Source organism: Seriola aureovittata, chromosome 1, assembly GCF_021018895.1.
Source record: "Seriola aureovittata isolate HTS-2021-v1 ecotype China chromosome 1, ASM2101889v1, whole genome shotgun sequence".
NCBI lineage: Eukaryota > Metazoa > Chordata > Actinopteri > Carangiformes > Carangidae > Seriola > Seriola aureovittata.
The window spans coordinates 4711710-4728857 of NC_079364.1; the positions used below are offsets into that span (position 1 = coordinate 4711710).

At 41.4% G+C, this 17148-nt stretch overlaps 2 protein-coding genes across 4 annotated transcripts; both read left to right on the forward strand.

Annotated features, from left to right (window-relative positions):
- The first annotated feature begins 1930 nt into the window (after window positions 1-1930).
- e2f8 (E2F transcription factor 8) lies at window positions 1931-10780 on the forward strand. Of its 3 annotated transcripts, XM_056384749.1 has the most exons (14): window positions 2796-2943; window positions 3450-3510; window positions 3656-3916; window positions 4028-4181; window positions 4801-5115; window positions 5354-5515; window positions 6111-6248; window positions 6395-6610; window positions 6697-6778; window positions 7046-7559; window positions 8223-8489; window positions 8600-8735; window positions 8942-9294; window positions 9856-10780. In XM_056384749.1, exons 1-14 carry the CDS (start codon window positions 2906-2908, stop codon window positions 10021-10023), a joined length of 2865 nt encoding a protein of 954 aa, XP_056240724.1. In that variant the 5' UTR covers window positions 2796-2905; the 3' UTR covers window positions 10024-10780. The 3 variants fall into 3 exon arrangements, with proteins under 3 accessions (XP_056240819.1, XP_056240724.1, XP_056240907.1); XM_056384844.1 differs by lacking the exons at window positions 2796-2943; window positions 3450-3510 and adding an exon at window positions 1931-2169; XM_056384932.1 differs by lacking the exon at window positions 3450-3510 and having other exon boundaries at window positions 2862-2943.
- Window positions 10781-12662: 1882 nt separating this feature from the next.
- csrp3 (cysteine and glycine-rich protein 3 (cardiac LIM protein)) lies at window positions 12663-16273 on the forward strand. The gene is made up of 6 exons (XM_056378227.1): window positions 12663-12796; window positions 13427-13538; window positions 14453-14624; window positions 14921-15050; window positions 15679-15772; window positions 15955-16273. Exons 2-6 carry the CDS (start codon window positions 13427-13429, stop codon window positions 16128-16130), a joined length of 684 nt encoding a protein of 227 aa, XP_056234202.1. The 5' UTR covers window positions 12663-12796; the 3' UTR covers window positions 16131-16273.
- Window positions 16274-17148: the final 875 nt, after the last annotated feature.

Genomic DNA, 17148 nt, shown 5'->3' on the forward strand with positions numbered 1-17148 from the left:
CATCCTTTCATGATCATTTTTACTTTTGTTAGACTGTTATCCCAAATAACTGTCACAATTTTTAAACTAGAGAAAAAATATGCTGGATGTGACATCTCTCAGCAGTGAAGCACTTAGAGATACACACCAGCATCAACTGTACACAGTTCTCCAGCTTTTTAGATAAAGAAAATAACTGATATATACCAGCATCCTTAGGTTTAAATTCTAAGGAGAAATTCTTAAAAGACTTCATTAGAAATTGTCGCTATTTTCTGTCATTTTACAGAAAAAAACGATAAAGAAAGAAAATAATTAAAGCTGATGAATTGATCTGAAAATAGCCGTTATATGTGGCCCTGTGGAACATAAATAAACGCAGGAAATACAAATACATCTCTGGCTCTACCTCTGGTAGTTTTATAATTGTAACATAATAGCTTTAAAAAAAGAAAAACGGTATAAAGTTGAAAATCGTAACCAAAGTATTAAAGATTATTTCTTGGTCCAAGGCAGACCTATTTACCATAGATACCGATTGAGTTTTTTTTTTTTTTTTTCTGATAAGCAGAGAGTTGGCCCATATCAAACCCCTATGAACTACTGTGCTTACCAATTCGTAGTGGGTACTCTAATTTACGAGGGGTACCTGATGGCAGCATCAGGGTCCCACTCGCTTTCTCTTACATCCGTAACATTACGTCACTAGATGCTTCGAGCTCCGCTGTTCTCTCTCAACATCCTTGAAGGCGCCCGTCGGTTTCCATGGCGACTCCGGGTACAGAGAGCTTTACTGCCACCTAGCGCCAAAATAGAGACACGACAACAAGATGCGGAGCCTCTTCAGTTGTACTCTGATATTGATTCATTTTGAAACTCTGAGTGACTGTAATGCAGTCCATGCTAGTGTCAAAGTTTTTTACGAACCAAACAATCAATTATTAAAAAATAATCAGCAGATTAATCCCTAGAGACAATTATCACCAGTTGTAGTCCCATACAAAAAAAATGAAGCTGCACCTCAACCAGCTAACAGTAAATGATGCTTACATGAGTAATAATTATCTAATTACATAAAAGTATAACGGTCACAGGGGCTTTTTCTCTGCACTTTATGTTTCCTACTTCCTATGTTTTCATGATTATACTTTGATTATACATGATAATTTGATTGCAAGCTTTTTCTTAAGTACAATTTTCAACGTAGGACTTATCCTTCTCTATATTTGCAGTGCCATTACAATACTTTTATTTCAAGGATAGGTTCACAATTTAAGTCTGTAAAACAACATTCAGATGTTTTGCTTGTTGTAATCAATCCTATTCATACTGGCCATTAAAAAACAGTATTAAAATGCATTTTCAACATAAGTGATGCAGTCCTCATTTTGTGCACACATCCAAAGTTTAAGCAGTCTGAGTTAGTCAAACCACACTGTTATCTTCCAAAAATACCTTTTTTTAATGAAAAATTCAGTATTTGTGTATCATCGGACAGTCTAAAAGAGGGGATTTTGCATTAAAAAGGCTGCAAAATTTGGAAGATATGCATTTGATTTGATTAATCTGGAAGGTTGAAGCCTCATGTTAGATTCAGATAAACTTTTAAATACACAATTGAGAAGGAACGCTGGGGATTTTGCCCTCTATAACTTACATTGAAAGTAAATAAGGAGTTTTTAATGGCCTGTTTTAATATTCATATAGGCACCTGAGTATTGTTTTAAGGCAGACTTGAAAGATTGTGAACCTCTCCTCTAAGTATAGGACCTGAACACTTAATGGACTACACAGACTGTGGTAGGACTACGTGCGCCTGGTCTGGGCCCGCCTACATCCCTACATGGAGGAAGTGGAGGTTGGTGTTGGGCTGACGTGAGCAACATGCTTATACTGGGCGGGCCAAATGCTAGTGGTCACCCACACAACTGGGCAAACTTCTCTCCACTATAGTAAAGTTGACCAAGACGGAGGCCACTGTTTACAAGTAGCGGGGAAAAAGAAATCCAAGACCCGTGCACATTTTCTACTATTTCACTTTGGGTTTATACGTTTCTACTGCTGCTTCATACGCGGAAAAGTGCTCTTGTGTTTAAAAAAAAAAAATCCACTTCTGCAGGCTGGAACTCAAGGCACATTATCGTGAAGATGGGACAATACCACTGAACAAGGCTTATTTCGTGGATTTGGGTAAGTCTACGCATGTTTGTGAATTTGTCTTGGCTTAAAAGAATAAAATCAGAGCGTTTCGTTCAACTACAGCTGTTTCGGTGTCCCTGGGTTACTGCTTCGCCCCGGTAAACTGATTTCCATGCAGGCCGTGTAACTTCAGCTAAAGTGCTTATTGTTTCTTCAACGTTTTAACTTGAAACCGCTGCCATGTGAGAAGTTTCAGGATTATCCGGTTTTTCCGTGTTTCGTTACGTGAGTTAATGTTAGTTCTAAACCTTATCGGGCGGCGGGCGCTCGTAGCTGGCTACGTGACAACAAACGTTAAACCGTTAACCGCGACTAAACATATTCCTCTTAAACACACAGCGACGTTGTCCTTGTAACGTTAGTGCTGATTCGGAATTTGCCACAATACGTATCTAAGTTTAAAGCAGGCCTCCGCTGGTACGGTACAGACGTTCCGCGCCAAGGATTTCAAAAACAGTTTACCTGCGCGGGACAACCTTCACTTCCTCTACGCTGGCTCGCGCCGCGCTCCCATTGGCTGCTTCACACAAAAAGGGCGGCACCACTGCGTCCGTTGGGCCCGAGGATTCGACGGAACGTACGTCAGTTACCGCCAATATCTAGCTGGTGTTTTGATTAGATTTAAACTGATTTTTTTGATCAATATTACCATCCGGTAAAGACCGGGGATAAACTAATTTGACGATCGGTATATTATTGAACTCACTGTTGTCACGGTGATCTGAAAATGTTGGTACCCGACAAATATATTGCGCTAAAAAAGCGGTAAGGCTCTCCGAAATTATATACTGTGTAATATAATAATTAACGAGCTGTCTTTATTAACTTAAAATCACTTTAATTAATGATGTTGATTAATACTGCAGGCAAGCTAGAATAATTCAGCATGTTTAAAGTTTGTTAGGTGGAACAAATGTTAGCTAGTATAAGTTGATAGCTGATTTTGGCCTTGATCTTATGAGCAAAAAATTGTTGGGCCTCATTGACCGTCACTATACAAGGCAGTTTCCTTATTTTCAATTATTAACACAAGCTTTACAACAAATGGGCTCTTAATGAAGTCCCTATTGAAAATCGGGACCATAAAATGGAAGATATTCATTTTCAGATGGTAATCCAGACCTAAACTGTAACAGGAGAAAATTATAATTAAAAAAGAAAAAAGAAGATTTTGAGAATTGTTTGATATCATCCCTAAGATGAATCTATCACTGTATTAATGGCCAGGTAACAGCAGCTAATATACTCCATTATTAAATTCTTATGCCAAGGTGGAAAATGTCAGGTACAGCGCTTGAATCTCAAAACCTGAGCCAGAAATCTCACTCAAAGGTCAGTAAGTTCAGAGGAATCCACATATTTCTTCGATATAATTTGTTCACTTGTTTTCTATGAGAAATACCTCAGTAGAAATTAGTGGGCTTGTATCATAGTCATTCATATTTTTTTGTTTTTGTTTTCCCCTTTTGCTGACTAGGATGATAGCTTTGTAGCACCCCTGGTTCCTGTAAAGACCCCAAAGAAAGTATTTGGCACGTGTGCAGTGTCAGTGGAGAAGCAGCTAACCATGGGTCCACTTACTACGCCTAAAAAAGGAAGGGAAGTAGGTTCTGTTGATCCCTGGACGCCGACCTCAAACCTTAAAATGCTCATCAGTGCTGCTAGTCCTGACATCAGGAACCGAGAGAAGGAGCTGTGCATGGACAATGACGGGCGGGACGGTCTTGACTCTATACAGGTATTAAAAAATATTCTATATGCATACAACATATGATTGATATTTTCTGATAAATCCAGGTGTTCAGAAGAATATTGCTCTTAACTGCGGCTCTCTGTTATCTTTCTGTAGGACACTGAAAATGGAGAAGAGTCAGAGAAAATGATCAGCAGGAAAGAAAAGAGTCTGGGTTTGCTCTGTCACAAGTTCCTCGCCCGCTACCCAGATTACCCAAACCCCACCCTCAACAACGACATCTGCCTGGATGATGTGGCCACTGAGCTCAGTATGTCTCCTATATCACTTTTAAACTGTTTAACTAAAACAGTTACACAATATCCATCCATCAAGATCAGTCTGTCAGATATGAGGGCAGCAGCTAGCTGTTACTTTCATAACTGTCTAATCTGTAAATTGTGTTTCCATTTGCGGACACCAGAGAGTCAAGCAAATACTCACATTTCAAAAACTGCTAACCAGAAAATGTTTGTTTTTTTTTTTTTTTACAAATAAAAGTGTCTGACAAAATTGACAATTGAAAATTGACAAAATGTAATGTAAAAATTGTTGTAAAAATGACAACAAAATGTTTTATCATACATGTTGTTTAATTGTAATTGTCATCATGTTTATGTAACACTTGTATGGTAGTTAAGACAATACAGATAAAATAGTGTATATCACCTCACGGTCATGATACTGTGATATGTACCAGAGGCCTCTCCACCAGTGCTCAGATGTCTGCTGTGTTCTCATAAACACACATATGAGTGTTTGTGGTAAATTAACACATTTATACCAGATAAACTGACTGTAGTTTCCTGTAAACAGTCTCTTTTAATAATCGCAGTACTGGCTCATTCATTAAGATGCTATGATGTGTTTTTTCCCTTTCCTCTGCACAGATGTGGAGCGCCGGCGCATCTACGACATCATGAACGTGCTGGAGAGCCTGCACATGGTCAGCCGCTCAGCGAAGAACCGCTACACGTGGCACGGCCGCTCCAAGCTGGCTCAGACTCTGGCTATTTTGAAGCAGGTGGGCGAGGAGCACCGGTACGGTCAGCAGATGCAGCAGATCCGGCAGCGCCTCCTGGACAGGGAGTTCGATTTTGACGGCGAAGAGAAGGAGAACGAGGAGGTGGTGGAGTTGGAGAGCGGGGAGCAGGGACAGAAGGAGCTCTTCTTCGTGGAGCTCCCAGGAGTAGAGTTCAAAGCGGGTGAGAAGCTTTTAGGCCCTTTTAAATATTATTCAATTGCAGTGCCACCCTGAAATTGATGTTTAATCCACATGCTTCATGTTATAATATATGCTTCCAGATTTCATGAAACAACCCCTTATAATCCCGTGAGAGTCTATGGAATAAAAAGTGCTTCATGAAATTAAATATTTAAGAGAAAAGGACAAGATTAGTAATTCATATTAATACTAACTGACTTGCTGTTTGTCCTGTCCAGCCTCTGTGAACAGTCGGAAGGACAAATCTCTGCGGGTGATGAGCCAGAAGTTCGTCATGCTCTTTCTGGTGTCGAATCCTCGCGTGGTCAGTCTGGACGTGGCTGCAAAGATCCTGATCGGGGAGGACCAGGGTGCAGATCAAGACAAGAACAAGTTCAAGAGTGAGTACAGAGCCCGCCATATAAAGTATGCTCCTCAGTATTATTGCAGGGTTTAAGTAAAATGGTGCTGGTGCATGATTTTTTAGATCTCATCTTTGAGAAAAGCCATTTCTTTCACTACAAGCACATTCCAGATGTCCTGTGTTTTTTGTCTTCTGCTTGCACGAATAACGACAGAGAAGACCATTACATGTGGTTTTAACAGAAATGTACAGATGGTATAAAGTTTGTCAAAGCTGAAATCCAAGACATTACATCTGTCAATAAAGTATCCAAATGTGTTTCTACAGTGTAAAGCTATTTAAATTCAGTGTTATTACATGTACATGCACAGTTGCAGCTTCCCATGCTGATCATACCTGATTTAAGGTTATTTAGACCGTGAGCATGCATTTTGAAAGAGCTGGGGAAAATGCATCAATCAATGAATAGAAATACTTCAACACTGTACCAATGGATGCACAAATTTTGTATGCAGTTGCTGTGGCATGTGTGATTAATTATTTATACACTTATTTATTTATTTATTGGCGGAATATGTTGCATCTGTCTGTTGGCAGTTAGATAATCTTGCTGTTTGCTTGTGTGTTTGTAGCCAAAGTGCGCCGGCTCTATGATATAGCGAACGTGCTGCGGAGCCTGAAGCTCATCGAGAAAGTCCACGTGACAGAAGAGAGGGGGAGGAAACCGGCCTTTGAATGGGTCGGCCTTGAAGAGTTCCCACAAGTCAAAGGTATCGCCAGACTTCTTTTATGTACAAACAACTGTATAAGCTGAAATATATTTCAGGACTTTGAGTTGTGATAGCCGGTGCTGCCTGCGATATGTAGAATTATTACCCCCTAGTTTCACAGATTAAACATTAAACTTGTGTTTCAGACTTGGAGAAATCCACTTCCGAATGCCCACCCAAGAAAAAAAGTGTACTGCAGTCACGTGCCACTGTAGACAACTGTGCCAAAAACCTCTTTTCAACACCGGGGGCTAAACGCAGTTTCACCCGGCACCCCTCCCTCATAAAGCTGGCGAAGAGCATTCAGGAGGACCGACGCAAGATCAACTCGGCCCCCAGCAGTCCCATGAAGAGCGCCCTCAGTGAGTAGAGGACATGTTTCTTCAGGCAAGGTTGCTATTGTGGTGTGACGACTCATACATCCAATCTTTTCCTCTTTTATCTTCAGGTGATTCATCAAACACAGACTTCCCAAACAAAATGGCCCAGCTCGCCGCCATTTGTAAGATCAAGCTCGACCAGGAGTCTGTGTAAGTTCGGTTCTGTTTATTCAGCCTGAACTGTTTGTTCCTTATGTTCAAACATCATTTAACCCAGTCTGCTAAGAGAATTTAAGTGTCGCATAAGGGAACCATAACCTTATTCGGTTGTTATGCAATGTTAATGTTACTCTTCTCTGAAGTTATTTTTTACGCCGCTTGTTGTTTGTCATGCGACTGTTTTCCCTGCCGTAGATTTTACACCAGTGTCGTTGTAGATCTATGGATTGTTAAACGAGAGTCCTGCTTCTGTTCCAGAACTAGAGCTGAAGAACCAAAACCTGCTGCTGCCGAGGCGGACGTGGCTGCTGCGAGGCTACAGCCAGTTTCCTCTAATTCAATGGAACCGCCTCAGGCACGGTTACAAACTCCAACCCAGGAGCCTGGAGTCAACACTACTGTCCACCTCACCCCACACACCCCACTGGCAGCCCAGCCCGCGGGCTCCATCGCTTACATCCCTGCACAGTGTTCCCCCCTCATCCCTGTCCTGTTACCTCAGCAGCGGGGGAACGGCTCCTACGCCGTGTACTTGCACCCTTCTTCCCTCAGGCCGAACCCTCTGGCCAAGCCGCAGCCAACCAGCCTGGCCGTGCGCTCTATGACCTTTGAAGATAAGACAGGGCAGAGCCCGACGGGCCAGTCTGTAGCTAAGAGCCAGCCGGTCTCCAAGGCGACAGACGACAGCCCCTTGAAACTCAAACGGCTGCGTTCAGATTCAGCCGCAGAGAGCAGCCCCTCCAAAGCCAAGAGGACCGACCCCAACTTTAAGGTAAAAAAAAATACATGCTATTTCAACCTTTACATCAACAACATTTGGGTTGATAAAAGGAAAGTTGTTCTTAAATAAAACATTATTACAGTTTGGGTTTTACTCTTGCAGGAAACTGATATATCACTTTCAGACATTTACAGCCATGTGAGAGTTCAGTTTGATACCTAAAGACAAATGTTTTTGTCTAGAGCCAGACTTTTGCATCGATGCTGAACAATTGAAGGATCATAATAGTTTTCTTTTACCGTGATTAGCATTAAATCGCTCACTTTGTTGGCTCTAAAATCTGTAAGTTTGAAACCCACCACAGGGCAACACAAAAGGCATTCTGGGACTTCACGTCCAGAAACGCATCACAACCCGTGTTAAAAACCAGAGAGGAAAACATAAGCAGACATTTAGCTTTTTTTTAAGGAGCCAAAGAGGATTGGAGATAAAGTAGAGAAGAGCCAGAAACACTGCAGAATAATGCATAAGAACTTGTTCAATTAAAACTGGTTTCAGATGGATTGAATCAGTTTATGTAAATTCTACCAAAAAGCAAGCGGCTAATTCCTCTACAACAAAACCTTTTTCATCAGTAATATGCAAGTTAATAATAAACGTCGTTAATGTAGCTCCTTGTCTCTGACGTACAGTATTTCAAACCTTCTGTTGTAGGACACGTCTCCAAAGCTGTGTGAGATCCTGCAGGCCCGGCTGAAGGCCCGGCGCGGCAATCAGCTCTCCAGCCGGCCTTCGCCTCGCGCCCTCCACCTAGACCCGGAGTTTGTCAACACCCCTGGTGGAGCTGTAGCCAATCAGACGCTAGAGCAGAGCCTGGAGACCTTCCTGGACAAAGAGGAGAAGATGGTTAACTCGGACAGTGAGGCGGGATTAACGCCAGTCAGGGCCATACCCATTACACCCGGACATCTCCACACTGAGGTGAATGCACAAACCCGTTGCTGTCTGAGCGTTGATTAACAGCAGGAAGGCTTTTGACAACCTTTGGTTTTTGAGCAGTATGTGTGACGTTTATTTCTCTGCCCATCCAGACTTTAGTACCGGCCGGATATCTGATCCCCATCTCCCAGCAGTCCCTCATCAGTTACAAGGAAACTCAAGGTTCAGGTGGAGAAAGCAACAAGGCCTCGACTCCCACTTACAGCATCTACCAAACTCCAACTGCAGGTAAATATGGGATAAAATGTTGATTTGAGGTCCAGACCCCAAAGATATTAAATTTACAAAGATTAAAAAAGCTGAAAAATACCAAATCCTCACACCTCAATCAAAATTGTTGTATTACTATAACTGTAGCTTAGAGTAAGAGTCTAAACACATGAACAACCCCATCAAGAAAAGAGACTGGACTTTTCTTCTTCTGTCGTCAACAGGCTCCAGACCTGCCCCGGCACTGGAGATTACGCCCACCAGCCTTCGCCGTCACAGACCTGCTGCTGCTGCTGCTGACTCTCCGTGCATTGCCCAGCAGGCCCACCACCTCCACAGCCCCAGTCCTGCCATCCTCAACTTCACCCTGCAGAACCTGGGTCTGATCTCAGGCTCCAGCCCAGGAAATGCCTTCGCTGCCCCGCAGACACCAGAGCGCGCCAACACCCTGCCCAGCCCGCTGCCAGGGCCGCTGGCTCTGCAGCAGAGAGGCATGGTTTTCATCAAACCTATCTCCCCTGTGCCTGTGCAGCAGTCTGTCTCTGCACAGCCACTGGCCCTGATCAGCGTACAACAGGTACAAATAAACCCTGCTGTGTTTAAACAGTAACTGTGAAAACTGGTAAAATGTCATGTGAGGCTCTGAAATCTCAGGCTCCGTTGCAGCAGTTTTAATGTTTTTTGTAATGTTTTTAAAGTGCCACAACTTTATAGAAGTAAGATACAAAAACGCTGTAGTGCTTCTTCATGTTAAACATCAACCTGATAACATGAACAAGTTGTCAAGTTGAAATACTTAATACACGATAATACATGTGTGGGCGAGGGAGTCTTCAGATTTCATTTTGAACCACTGTAACCTTTTCAACTGGCCCTTTTTAAAGGGCCAGTTAGCTTCAGTTTTAAGTGCTGCCGTTCTGTGTTATCTGTATTGGCTGCGTCAGACCTCGCTGTCAGCAGTTTTCATGAGAACTGTTTGTCCGAGACAAGTAGTTCCAATGAAAACCGTCCGCAGTGAGGTTTGTAGATTATCCAGAGTAACAGAAACACTGCTGATTTATTTATTTATTTATTTAGTTTGACCAGACCCCTGTGGAAAATCAGCAGTCTTACTAACTGAACATTGTCTGTTGTCCAGCCTCTGATGACCACCCCCAAAGGGACCGGGCTCCCCCAGCACAGCTTCTTCCACACACCAGTGCCCCTCTCGCCTCTAGCTACCGTGGTAACCACCAGCGGACACCAAGGCACCAAAACTGTTTACATCCCTCAGAGAAAACTGGACGTCACCACCGAGGACTCCTGAAGGCCCTGAAGGAAACCCTCTAATGTCTGTGTTCATTATGTGTGTATGGGTGTTGCGTTTGTGTGGTTGGTGGGTGGGTGGGATTTTTTTTTGTTGCATTTCACATTATTCATTACCTCTGGACATTTCACAACGGCCCCACTGCCTTCATTCTTATCACAGCCAGTTCTAAAAATAGCTGCCGTGCAGACTTTGGCTGTGGCCCAGTGGACACTGGGAAATTTTATATATATATATATGTATATATATATATAAGTTCACCAGGTACTCATGAACACTATTGTCAGGCTAATTTGTGATGCTGGTAGAAACTGTTAGGGCTAAATTTACATAAACCAATGGAGGAGATTTACTTTTCTTGTTTTGTTTTTTTTAGTTTTATCTGCTAATGTGGTTGATGTGAACACCATTATTTCTTCAAATTACCAAGAGTCGTAAAAAGCCACATCAGTACTATAAAGAAAAAATACACCCAAGTCAGATGGGTGTTTTTAAATGAAAGTTTGAATGGAAAATTTGTTGATTGATCATTTTGTCGCTAAGCAAAATCTAATAAGTTCCCTTTTGCACATATGTACATGTTAACTGTTACCCTTTTAAAATTTGATTTTTCTGAGAATATGTGAATATTTGTGATGCATTCTGAAACTAATCAGATATTTTGATAAGTTTAATTTATAAGGAAATTACCATTGTTTCCTTTGTCCTGCTAAATGTAAAATGCTAAATAAATTTTTATGTTTTTTTTCTAAGAACATACTTGGTTTTTTCTTCGGTCTACAGTGACACTTCTCCACAATTTGAATTATCTGTTAATAAGATCATTTTATGATTCATCATTTATATTATAATAAATTTAAGAAAACAGCCAAAAAGGCAAGTTCCCACTGGCCAAAGTGTGATACCTTCAAATTGCTTGTTTTCAGTCCAAAATCCAAAGATATTCAATATACAGGGATATAAAACTGAAAAACAGCAAATTCTCACATTCTGAAAAACAGGACACAGAATACGGAGAATGTTTCTTTGACAAATGACAGAAAAAATTCATTGATTATAAAAAAATGTTTATCATTTTCTGTGAATTGGCTAATGATTCGTCATGGTCTCCAAAGGATGGATTGTAATGACTTTTCATCCAGTGTCACCTGCAGGTCAGAGGTTCTATTCTTTCATCACAGGATACTTTAGTTTAATTATAGATTATGTCTAAAATCACATCTATCAAAAAAACATATTCACATGTTTGTCAAAGAGTGTCCAACACAGTTCACACCAGGATGCGTCTCTGAGGAGTCACAGCATCAGTTCTGCTTTGAATGAATAAACCCTCTGGAGTCATATTCATCACTCAGCATGTTTTATTAATGGTAACAAACTAACTTTATTCATAAATCATAGAGACAAGCTGAGAACACCAGTTGGAAGTGTTGATGTGGAGCTTTCACCCATTTCATTTATGTCTTTTAGGTCGTAATAAATAAGAATCTGAAAGCTATTCATTTTCACTGACTTACAGATTCACATTGACTTTCACCGAAAAAAGGCACAAAAATGAGTGTGAATTAAATCTCCAGTCACAACTCTTTTAAGCGTAAGGACGGTTGAAAAAGCGCCAAACAAAAGGCAAAACATGGATGCAAGAAAGAAAATTAAAAGATTGAACTTAAAACCACAGCTGAGCAAGAGGACTGATATTAGCTTTCACCTCATGTTCACAGGATGAGAAAAACTGGAAAATGTTCCACCTGTTAGCTCCCCTACACCATTACCCCATACACACTTCAAATGTAAACGAAGAAGTTCATTAACTCCTCGAACCAGATATAAACAAGGTTGTACAGTTTACTTTTAATTAGCTGAATGGATTGTCAGTATTAGTATAAAGTTTTAAATGCATTAGTTTACCAAAGATGCTTTGCAGGCTTTTTCGTTTGTTGACATTTTCATTTTTGCAATTCTTTAAGACAATATTTACATTTTATAGCTCATCATCATATTTAATACAGTATTTCTAATTGATATTTATATATTACTTTCTTTATTGATAAATGTAAATTTGGTCCTTTTATATGTGACATTTATTTGAAGCTCCAGTCCTGAACTTTCCAACCAAGAGGCAGTTTTTACTTGCCTGATAATCAGAATGAATTCCCATTTTGTTTCACTTTATTTATCCTGTTTCAACAAATCAGAACTACAGGCAATTTATATCTTTGGCCTGTTTTTCCCAGTTAAGATTAAGTGCACAAGTTAAATTTCTGTTCAATATGATTTCAACATGACATGATATGTCTTTAAAAACAAACAATACAGATGATAAATTACTTTATATTAAAGTAAACAACATGGCCTCCATCAGGCCAAACCTCTAGATAAATTCTCAGCATTTTTTTTTTACCCAATCAAGCATTTTGTTTTCCGGCAGATAATGAGCATCAACCATGTGTTCATATTCATGTGTGCATTTGTCATTTACATGCTTTGAGTCCCCATCATTTATAAATGTAATGCTACAACACACCATGTCGCTGCCTCCCTGTTTGCAGCTGTCAGAGTTTAGTTTCCTGTGTCTGTCCGTGAGTCCAGAACAAATGTTTGCGGGGCTGTGATGAAGGGTCAGAGGGCTCTGCTCTGTCACGAGTTATTTTAGGAGGATAGTTTCATTGTCGTGTCACCGGCGGACGGTGGTGATGGCGAGATGGACGGTATATAAGCCACCCTGGGGTGTTCACTACCACGCAAGGACCGAAGAATACAGACTGGATTAAAGGTAAGAACTCCTTTGAATTGTATTAAAGTTTCCTGTTCGTAGTTGAGTGGTATATTACAACACAGAGGTAATGTGGTTTATTAATGATTATTTTAGTTTTTATTGGTGGAATTACTATTATTATTATTATTTTTTTTTTTTTTTTTTTCTTTTTGACATGAACATAGACGTCAGGAATCAGTTTCAATGTGAGATGTCTGATTCGTCTCAAGAAAATTCCAAACTTTCCAGTGGTGTTTTACTGTCAGGCAGCGCGGCTTTTGTCCGTCTGGTGTCATTGTAAAGCCTCTGTTACTGGAATATCACATACCAGTCCTGTGAGGTGATGGGCAGCTTCTGATATGAGCGGGAACTGGAATGTCAAACTGAAAACCAGAAGGCTTTTAGTGAAGCTGGAATATGTGGGGGGCATTAGAGTCAAATATGATGAGTCAAAGTCAGACGAAGACCATCAAAACTGAGGAAGGAAACCCTGAGGAACCCGGCGGAAGAGTTTGTTTCACTCAGGAGATAAAGGATGTTGAAGAAGAAATCTGACGAACAAAGTCAGAAATCAACAGATTGATTCAAATGAAGCTTGTCATTAGTTGCAGTTCTATGTTAATATTATTTATTTTTGGTTCCTCTAAGATGCCAAACTGGGGAGGGGGTGCCAAGTGTGCAGCCTGTGAGAAGACGGTGTACCACGCCGAGGAGATCCAGTGCAACGGCCGGAGCTTCCACAAGATCTGTTTCATCTGCAGTGAGCAGACCGGTTCTTCCTCCATCAGAGAGAGAGAAAGAGAGGGAGAGAGAGGGAGAGAGAGAGAGAGAGAGAGAGAGAGAGAGAGAGAGAGAGAGAGAGAGAGAGAGAGAGAGTGTCATGGTGGACCAGCAGAACCTCACAGTTCTGCCATGCAGAGCGATTTAACACCTCTGTGCCCTTTCCTCATTCTCTCTTATAGACTGCCCTGTTGTCGACCAGGCCTGGTTTCTTCTTTTCCATCATAACATCTTTTACTCTTCATCCTCCTGCTGCTCCCCTTCTTTTCTTTTTTTTACACTTTAGCCTAGGCTGACCACCTTCTGTCAGCAGTCACTCACATTTCACCCTTTCAACCTTTCTCTCATGTTTTAGTAGTTGAATAGCTGCTCTCTGGGTCTGACAGCCCAGTGGAGTTTCCCCTCCTCTTCTTCTGTTTTGGCCAGAGATCGTGGTCTGAATTTCAGTTGTGGTCGGCCTGTTGTGATACAGCCAAAGCTCTTAGGCCAATACCAGACCTTGCAGCTGCAGCTCTCTAAATCAGGGACTCAGACAGTGGACACCTCCAACAGGTTTACCGCTCTCTGCACAAACACCAACGCTGCTGACTGCTGGATTGTTCCAGCGGGAGCTCTGAAAGGTCTCTGCGATAAGCTCATCCAGCTGCTAAGTGTTCATCTTTTCTCCAACATTCCCCTCACACTCTTCACTCGTCCCACAAATAGAAACACAAGACATCTGACTATGTGTAATGCCACCGCTGACTGATAAAACTACTGAGATGGGAGCTTTATTTAACCTCCATTACTCCACCGTGACACTCCTCGGACCACTGGGCAAAGCCTTTCACCCGGCCAAATATAGCCAAACAATAATGGGTTCAAGTGTGTATTATTTGTGTGTCTTTCACACAGTGAGCTGCAGAAAGGGGCTTGACAGCACCACAGTCGCAGCACACGAGTCTGAGATTTACTGCAAGTCCTGCTACGGCAAGAAATATGGGCCTAAAGGCTACGGATACGGGCAAGGAGCTGGAGCTCTGAGCTCCGATCCTCCTGGACAGAACGCACACCTGCAGGCTCATGAGTAAGAATAATAATGTATGTTGGGCTTCCATTAAAGGGTAAATTCACCCAAATCACAAGGAACATCTTTATCAATTATCGTCAGTGGGATTAAGTCATTTGGTCGTTAGGAGGCTGTGATATCCATCTGGGACGTTTCTGCTGAAACACTTTTCTCATTGCCCTTCAGTCTTTGGTGATTTGGGTGAACTCAGCCTTTAATATTGAAAGTGTGCTGGTCTCCTGTATCATGAAGGTTCCCTCCTGAACACAGCTTGAAGGGAAAGTCTTTCTAATCTTTTTTTTTCTCTTCTCTAGCTCTAAACCAAGTCCTTCTGCAACAAACTCAAATCCAAACAAATCTTCCCAGAAGTTCGGAGGGTCAGATCGCTGCCCTCGCTGCTCCAAAGCCGTCTACGCTGCGGAGAAGGTGATGGGAGCAGGAAAGGTGAGGAACATGGGCGTTTTTAGTTCGGCATTTGTTGCTTTTATTAATACTGTTTTGTTAAATTCCCACACATTTCTAAATACTCTAAAATCTCTAGTTTAAAGTTGGCACCGCTCGCTTTCCTGTTGCCCCAGCAGACCGACAATCATTGTAATTCAGACCTCGTAGCTCTTTGTGTTTTCTTTGGGCTCAGTTCTCAAACAGAAACACTGCTGCACTGTGTTTACAAATGTAGAAGTTATTATTCTGGTTTGTTTCTTCACCATTTTTGACACATAATCACACCATCAGACACGTGATTTATTATGTTTTCAAGGCCAAGTGTGTGGAAGTTTCCTTGAACAGAAATTCAGTGTGATTGTACAATTAAAGGCACAGTCAGACTGAAATCCGCTGGTATATATCTGCTTCCTGCGGTGAACTGACCCGCCTCCTTCAACCTGACTGAACTTTGACACACAGGGCCAAACCACACAAGTTAATTTCATCAGTCAGATTTCCGTTTGACTGTGTTAACACTTCTGTAATGTTATGTAGTGAACTTTGCAGCCACCAGGGCTAATATTTTACCTTAGCTTTTATTTATGTTAGCTATTATTAATGTGTGTGTGTGTGTGTGTGTGTGTAGCCCTGGCATAAAACCTGTTTCCGCTGTGCTCTGTGTGGTAAAAGCCTGGAGTCGACCACAGTGACAGACAAGGATGGAGAGCTGTACTGTAAAGGTACACACACACACACACACACACACACACACACACACACACACACACACACACACACACACACACACACACACACACACACACACACACACACACACACACACACACACACACACAATTAGAAAATCCAAGAACATGCTGTGTATCATTAACTCAGTATTGTTTTCTGAACGTCTCCTCAGTTTGCTACGCCAAAAACTTCGGCCCAAAAGGATTTGGACTGGGGAACGCCGCCATGTTGGAGGACGAGAGTGAACACCGTCTGCTTTTAAAAACCTCACTCACTCACATTTACTGTTACACTGCAGCCGTTTCCATTCGGACTCACCTCCTCAGCTTCGTTACTTTTCTACACTGAATGATTCTTTGTGAGGAGCATCAAGATTCTGTGTAACTGTGATCTATTATCTTACTTACAGCAGAACAACTGGGTAATTGTTGCATGACACACGGTTCATGGTAAATTCTGAATCCACAATAAAAACCGTTTTGATACTTCAACATGTATCACGAATGGAGTTTGTTTATGAAGACTGATACTATTCCTAGAAATAAAGGGAAAGAGGACACAGCATTTAAATACAGCCTGAGGTCCATGTCTTTCATTTCACTTCATCTTCTGTATCTCACACACAGGAAAGAGCAGAACGAATCATCACTAGAATAGATCGCTGGCTTTAGATAAGCCTTTTGTTTGTATCACTAATTACAGTTTCTGATGATTACAACTGCAAAACGACTTTGTCCAGCTCCTGCTTATAAGTCGATGAATTTTCCACCACTGCTACCTCCAGCTGTGAAAAGACAATTAGCGTTACCACATCCAATCAGACTTAATTATTAACAGAATCTTATTTGCATTCATAAATAGTTCAGTGCAATGTTTAATAAGCATAACGAAGGCAACAAGTGTTTTACAAATGGAATGTGTTACTTTTTCCCAAACAATTATGTGTGGGCGGTCATGCAGAGCAGGACCGGCTTAGAGGTTTTCTTCTTTTTTTTTTTTTTAAACTAAAATTGGAGCTGTTATCTCACACCATTAAATTAGAGGAGCTGACAAACGCATAGAAAAACAGCTGCTCCAAAAAAATGAGCTCTGTTCATTACATGATTAGCGCCTTTGTCCATGAAAGGTTTTGGATGAAAAGCATCCAAGCATTAAAGTGAAAAACCTTCTTCCCTTTATATCTCCAGCGCAGTGACCCAATTATACTTCGTGTGGTTGCTGATGATCTGATACCTCAACCAACAATTGTGACACAGTGACACCTTTAATAAAAACAAGCTGCCAGGCATTTCCTGTAGCAAGGACTCATTTAAAGCTGCTGAAAGACAAGACTGTTTTTCCTAAAAATGCAGCCAGGAGGTCTATT